This window comes from Prosopis cineraria, unplaced genomic scaffold (assembly GCF_029017545.1).
Source record: "Prosopis cineraria cultivar Desert tree isolate PC_DT_omini unplaced genomic scaffold, ASM2901754v1 PC4, whole genome shotgun sequence".
Lineage (NCBI taxonomy): Eukaryota > Viridiplantae > Streptophyta > Magnoliopsida > Fabales > Fabaceae > Prosopis > Prosopis cineraria.
Window position 1 is genome coordinate 39,752,946 of NW_026555335.1, and position 8,102 is coordinate 39,761,047.

Here is an 8,102-nt window from a genome sequence, read left to right on the forward strand (position 1 = left end):
AGCTCTAAAAATGCATCTAATTAAATCTTAAAACAAAATAAGATGAAATTAGGCTGAAAATATTAAATTAAAGCTAAGAATGCAAGCCTAGAGCAAAATGCATATTTTTCTAATTTGGACAATAAAAATATATATAAATGAGGTAAAATGGGTTAAAATTTAAAGAAAATGTGATAAAATGACGTAAAATTCTAGAGGTTAACATTCACAAACCCAATAAATTTTGTTAAAATTTTTAATAATATTAATTAAACGAGAAAGGCTATTAATCAATCAAAGTAAGTTGGTTTGTTTAACTCATTGATCTAACATGTTTTGATTGTTTTGGTAAAAAAAAAAACACGTCTTGATGGTTCTTAAAAATATGAAATATTTTTTTTGGCCAAGAAATAATGAAATATATTTAGTACCGAATAAAAAAAGTATGATCAATTAATCAAGGATACACACACCTAATAAATTTCAACAAGAGCAAGTGGATAAAACATAGAAATAAATTTAAGAGAAAAAAAAAACTTACAATGTTATTTTATTTTTCCATAAGCATAGCCAATAAAATTGATTCAGTTAGTAAGAATTTGACTTATATATTATAAGATTATGAGTCCAAATTTCACTCCTCATGCAAGAATTTTATTGATGGCCAACCTATAAGCATATTTTTAAACTCTCTGAGCCTAGAGTCATACCTTTGGGCTCAAGTAACCTAAATTTCCTTGATAAAAACAAAAAATTTCCCCACAAGCATATGGATCGAGTGTAAACCCACAAATAAAACAGTGATGTGCGTCATTCGTCCACATTCTAAAATGTTAGTTGAACATTTTAATTTAAATATAATATTTATAAAACCACCATGACTCATGAACCATCAGTTTAATCACAAAATCACTATCGCGAAATTAAAATAACCCCCTAGTTAACTATTAATTAATTAATTAATAGCTACGTAGGACAGGAAGGCTATGCCCAATTCGAATGGATGCAAATTGAAGGGTCCGCAACCGCAAGTAATTTGATAGCTACTCTCCTATCATTTGCACTTTGCTTGTGTTGAACTTAAACCGTTCGTATAATCTTGATCACGGGATCAATATAACACACACATACACACAAATTTGATTATTCCCCACGTCTTAGCAAAAGATGTTCGAAGGTACGCATTTTATGTCTAGATCATGGAATAATAACATCTTTTAGATCTTATTTTTAATTTTTTTTCGTGTGGATGACTTTTAAATTTAATAGAATTATAATGTAAAACAAACATGCTTTTTCAACGAACACTTTAGTGTTTGGATATATGGATTTGAATTTAAATTTTAAATTTAAAATCTCACATTTAAAATCTATATATTTAAGTTCATTTGTTTGTATAGTATAAAAAAATTTAATGATAAAAGAGAGATTTGGTGAGATTCAAATCAGAAATGAAAGATTAAAAGTAATGAGCTTACATCTATTCCTCAATCAGTGAGAATGAATAAAAGATGAGAGAAATGATGAGAATAGCAAATAATGAAAGTGTGAAGAAAACGATAGGAGTAGAGTAGGTGAAATTTTAAATAATTAAAATGTAGAGAAAAATTTTGACATTACAAAAAATTATAATAAAACATGAATTTGAATCTAAATTCCAAGATTTTTATGTAAAAAGATTTAGTCCAAATTAAAATTCAAATGCATCATATAAATTAATTAGGCAGAAAAGCAATAGTATCTTAAATGTATTCTCTTTTTTATAAGATGCAAATCATCTTCCTGTAGCAGTTATAGCTACTTAGCTCTCTTGTTTTGCAATTAAACTCTCCTAATTAGCTTAAACTAAACTATATTACCTGCGAGACAAGCTTGTTGTAACTAGTTGAGATAAAACTTTATTGGCTTGCATGCTTAAGATGAGTTGGTGCTTGGTTTGTATAATGTCGGAATATGAATATGATATTATATTTGTGTGGCAGATCCGACCTAAACACACACCTATTGCTGTTACATCACATGCTATGCATTCATAGAGAACTCAACACGAGCCGCCTCCACTTCTCTTTGCAAGTATTAACCTTTTCCCTTATTAGTGTCAACCTTAATTGGGTCTAATTTTCATTAAGTCTAGGGGTACCCCATGATAAATCAAGTAACGTGAATTTCTTTTTTTTTAAAAAAATTAAAGGTTACCAAAAAAACCATGCAATGAGAAGACAAATCAAGTCATATCATATTCTAATAATTAAGTTTTTGCACTCTGGATAGATCACCCAAAAAAAAATTGATATCCAAAATCTTCGTGTGATATTTGATTATTTACTTAATTATTTGACATCTATAAATTACACATCCATAAAAGACGATAAATCTTATATATGATCCGCTAAACACAGCAGCTTCATCAGGTAACAAACAGAGTGGTAACTACCACCACCACAATAATCAATGAGATTAATTATATATAATGAGATATTATAATATCGAATCGATCGCTAACTTGTTGATTTATCCTCAACGAGCAGCTTGTGACCAATCCAATAAGAAGCATATGCATCAATGCATGCATATTCAACCTGTTCATGGCTCAGATCCCTCACGTGCCACTCACTCATCGTCACCTTCTTGTTCTTCTTCATCTCTAACCCTAGCAGCTCCTTCGCCAGATGCTTCAGCCCTGAACACGAAAACCTTCCCGGCCACTCCCTCTTTGCCACGTCAAGCACGTCCACTCCATTGCCACACTCCAGCCCGTACTCGTCCCTCAGCTTCTTAATGTCGTTCTTCACCTGGACGCCCACGAACGTGAAATTCGAATCCACCAGAAATTTCTTCAGATTCTCCGGCACGTCGTCTAGGTAGAACATTTGCAGGATCAGGCACGTGTTCTCCACGCACAGTTGAAGGACCGCTGCTTTCATCTTCGACGTGGTTTCGTGGGGCATCCACTCCGTGTCCAGTCCGACTACGGTGGGGCGGCCGCCGTATTTGGAGTAGACCTGGCGGAGCCATTCGTCGGCGACGCTGGCTTTGTGGGTGAGCGTGGTTTCGATGGTGGATCCCTGGGAGATGACGTAGTACTTGGAGGTTGATGCGTTGTATATCACGGCGGGTTTCGAGTCGGACATGGCTTTCCTTAATTAACTCGAAATTCAAAGTCTGTTACAGAAAAAGAAGAGTCTGATTGGTTTGGAGAAGAACAGAGAGGATCTGTCAACTGTCAAGACTCAAGAGCCAATTGATTTAATCGAAGAAAAAGAAAAAAAATATCAATGAGGGGGAGAAGAAAAGAGCCACTTGATAGCCCTTGGCTGAGAGAAGGGGGAAAAAGAGAAAATAGTCAATCGGTAATTGATACAGATAAATATTGATTATTTATTGATATAATATTCTGTTTTAAAAAACTTATAAAATGTCAGGTTGCGGTCTTGCGGATACCCTTTCTTCAGATTGTAAAGCCATGAATTGACTTGCACACAGCCACACAGGAATGGAAAGGTATTTTTTTTTATGATTTAATACTTGAAAAATATTATAAGTTGATAATTAATAATTACTAGTAAACAAACTATCATCAACATCACCAATCAATATAGAATCTTATAAATCTAAAAAATGTAAAGAACTACATTGTTCATGCTGTGAACGCTGCGTGATGTTCACTTTAGTTTTTTTTTTAAAAAAAGCTGACAATAATTAGTTCATTATTAAATTATAGCAATGTGGTTAAAAAATTCGTGTGGGTGCGCATGAGAACCCAAAAGAAAAGACTGCCTTTTTTTGCCTTATTTATAAGGCAAAGAAAAAATTTTTTTGGATCTTATTTATAAATTATGTTATTAAATTTTTATCACAAATTTAATTTTTTATTTAGTAAAAAATGTTATTAAAGCATGTATATATTTAATAAAGATAAAGTTAAACTCTTGTTATTTTTTAAAAAATAATTGAATTTTAAAAATTTTTTTAATCTCAATAAAATATGTTAAAAATAATTTATAAATGATATCGAAGAGAAGGAGTATTTTATAAGTACACTTTTGGAAATTAGTTGAAACCAAGTAACAATAATAAGCACAGGAATATAATTTTGAATATACACACACAGAAATATATATAGGATGGAAGGGCGGCACACCGTAATATTTTGGCATTTAAATTAAAAAAAATGATATGAAGAGTGAAACTTAAAATTCTCTCACCTATCAAAGTTTTCTCTATAACTTATTTTCTTTTGAATATATGCGCAAAAAGAATTGATTCCACATATATTATTACTTGAAAAGAATCAGTCACACTATCAAAAATTTTGTTCAAAAAATAATAATTCATAACTAAATGGCGATTATTAAAATTCATTAGTTTAAATTCTTTTCAATGATCAAAATCACTTCGCGTAACAGATAACACATTAAAAAAAGAGATAAATATAATCACAGTTTTATGTGCGTTTAAATATATATATATATATATATATATAAACGAATTGTGATTTGATTGTGATGTGTGCATATTATGACAAATCAGAATCATACAATCTATATTAGTGATTGTTATTATATCATATTCATATCTAAACATCAAATTGCGCTGCTATCACTTCATCTATGCAATCCGAGGCACAATATGTGCGTGAATGAGAGAGAGTCGCATAATTTATAACCTAGATTAGTAAAATTCTAGAGAATCTATTTATATTTGACAAAGAAAAACTTTGCATCCATTACTCCTTAAGTCCTGACCTTTAAAAATATTTTAATTTGCTTCAACAAAGTTATTCGACTAAATTTTAAAACATTTTCATGATTGAAAGTTTTGAGTACTTACATGAACGACCGTGGAAGCAGATCTTCAGGAGAAAAACGATCGTCTTCTTTTGTTTTCTGCGTTTTAGGACCTTGCAGATGCGTTTGTTATATGTGTGTGTGTGTACACAGAGTCTCACCTTTTAAAGAAAATATTATATAAGAAGATTGATGATGAAAATCATGATTCATGCAGTATACATTCAAATAATAGGTTCAAAAGTAAATTTCATTTTAAATCAGTTATAGGATAATAACTAATTGTTTTAATTTTTCAATTAATATTTTTTATAATTGTTAATATACATCCAATATTTTTATAATAATAATCATTTTAACAATTTTGATATCCTAATTTATTGAATTGATGAATTAGGTTGGATGATTCATCGGGTGGGTTTGCATCATGAGGGTTCCAAAATTCAACAAGATTAATTAAGAGTATCAAATCAGATAAAGATTGCAAAATATATAATCGGATGTCCCTGAAGGGACATTACAAAATGTATAAGATTAATTACTACAACAGTATATATTCCCTTGTTTATAAAACTTTGATATTTTACATTTAAATTTTAAAATCTGCCCAACGGCATGGTCCATAAATAAAAGGAGAAAAAAAAAAAACTCTGCCCAGCATCTAGCCTCACATTTTCACAAGTTTTATAGATTACTAATTTCGTTTGATCAATGTGGATAAATTATTCAATAAGTTGAAGAATTAGACAATTCTGTACCTTAAAGGCTATTTTTGTAATGGTTATGATAATAGTGATAGCATAACGTTTCTTTGAATAAGGGATATAAAAGAGTGCCAAAAAATATAAATAGTAGTGCTTATTAAAAAAAGGTATTATTGAAATATATAATTTCATTTGCGTGAAAAAAAATTAAGTGGGTTGGGTTATGAAAGTTTAGGCATGCTAAAATTTAAAATATATATACAAAAATACTCATTGATTGTCTATTAATAAAATCCATACATTGATAGAAGAATTCAAATTCACCTGCTTATATCCGTCCCAAATTATAAGATATTTTTGAAAATATTCAGTGTCTTAAAATATAAGATATTTTGAAAAAAATTAAAATTTTATTAAATAAACTTATTCCAATATTACCCTTTTTCTATTTCTATTTAATTTCCATCCTTCTTTTTTTTAACATAATAAATGAACGATATTTTTAAAATTTTATATTTTTATTTTTAAAAAATAAGATTGTTAAGTATATTCAATTAATTAAATTGATATGTAAGATTTTATTTAAAAGTGTATGATTTGAGAGAGAGAGAGAGGAGGGGTGATTATGATTTTGATTGACATATTTGATAGCCGGGAGTCAAATTAAAACACAAAACATGGCCTTTAAATTTTCATGGTTTTTTGAAATTAAAGCAGTCAATATATGGATGGAAAGATATCTACTTCTTAAGCATGGACTGCATCATCAAAATATGCAATAACAGTGAAGTTTGTATTCTCGATTTAATGCTGCATGAGATGTGCGTGTATATATGTAGTCAATACATGTGCCAACTGCCATATCAAGCACGGAAAGACACGGGACAATGCCCAAAATCCATCACTGACATGACCAAATTCTCTCAGGTTTAGTTTCCGTGCTTATCATGCTCAGCGGGTATGCCGCATCGTTTCATGGGCTTTTTTTCTTCTAAAATCACAAAGTTATTATAAAAATAAAAAAATAAGTATTATAAAATTATTATTATAATATTAAATAACTAAATAAATTTAAATTTTTAAATTTGATCCCATCCATTCAAATATAGAATTTGACTTGAACAATTTAGAACTATACAAAAAGAATTAAAAAACATTACTTGAGCAATTTGGAACAAGGGTTGAATCTAACAGAATGAGCTAATTACTTATAACATGGAAAACAGTGTTCGAATTTCTGTTATAAGAGTTGCCAACATTTAATACACAATCGTGTCTTGAATAAGATATCTTCTTGTGCACCATCAATAAAAATAGAAAACAATATTTTACAAAATATTTTTAATTGTAGTTCTAATTTCATTCATTATAGTTTTGGACTATTCAAGTCAAATTTTATATTTGAACTGTTCATTTTAAATTTTAATAATTTAAATTTATTTACTTATTTAATATAATAATAATAATAATAATAATTTTATAATACTTATTTTTTTAATTATTATTACACCTTTGTGGCTTTAGAAGGAAAAAAAGAAGGGAAAATGACAAAAAAATTCATTTAAATTAGGTAAATGATAGATTGGTCTCATAAAATGGTATAATTCTCCTGGAGCCCCTTGGAATCATTTTGTCAATAGGGAATTAAAAGAAATGACACTTTTATCTAGACATGCATTAGAGTTGGAAATTTGTAAGTCTCCATTCACAACTTTGGTTCTAATATTAACAAGTTTTGTCCCTAAACTCGCAACAATTTATTAGCCATTCGTAAGTCCTGGTGTGCAAGTCCAAACAAGCATCAGAGTTGAAAATTTGCAAGTTTCCATTCACAACTTTGGTTTTCAGGTTAACAACTTTTATCCTTAAATTCACAATAATTTATTAGCTATTCGCAAGTCCTGGTGTGCAAGTCCAGACATACATCTGAGTTGGAAATTCGCAAGTCTCCATTCACAACTTTAGTTCCAATATTAATAAGTTTTGTCCCTAAATTTGCAATTATGCAACAAGGAATTATAATTTATCAGTAACTTCTGAGTAAGCGTCAATACCTATATTTTTCAGCTTTAAGCATAGAGAGAAAATGAAGACCTCAATCATTTACACACAATAACCCACATCAACTTCAACTATTACATATGGGAGGAGAAAATTTCAAGGAAGAGAGAAAATTTTCCCACATACAGCAGTTGCAACAAAAGAAGAATGTTTGCTTATATATACCCACGCATAGCAGCAAAACAAAACAAACAACTCATGTATAGAAATGAAAAAAAAAGAAGCACGAGATCAAGAAGAAGAAGGAGAAGGAGAAGAAGGAAGAGAAGAAGGAGAGAGAGATGGACCAGAAGAATACCACGAATGAAGGTGTGAATGAAGAACTCGAGAACCCGAGACGGACCAGAAAAATTCACAAGTATTTTCAATAAAGATTAAGATTTTTGTTTACTTTGAGGAAAATTTGGTTATTTCATTTGATTCCCTAATGATAAAAAAATTCCAAGGGACCTCAGTAAAATTATACCATTTTGTGAGATCAATCTGTTATTTACCTAGTTTAAATGAATTTTTTTGTCATTTTTTCAAAAAAAAGGCCCATAAAACAACGCAGTATAGCCGCTCAGCATGG

The 8,102-nt window shown here is 29.9% G+C and overlaps 1 protein-coding gene across 1 annotated transcript; it reads right to left on the reverse strand.

The window, feature by feature from the left end:
- Positions 1-2,337: 2,337 nt before the first annotated feature.
- On the reverse strand, positions 2,338-3,270 carry LOC129307854 (3'-5' exonuclease-like). The gene has a single exon (XM_054948782.1). The coding sequence runs from the start codon at positions 3,108-3,110 to the stop codon at positions 2,478-2,480; it is 633 nt and encodes a 210-aa protein (XP_054804757.1). The 5' UTR covers positions 3,111-3,270; the 3' UTR covers positions 2,338-2,477.
- Between the last annotated feature and the right edge of the window lie 4,832 nt (positions 3,271-8,102).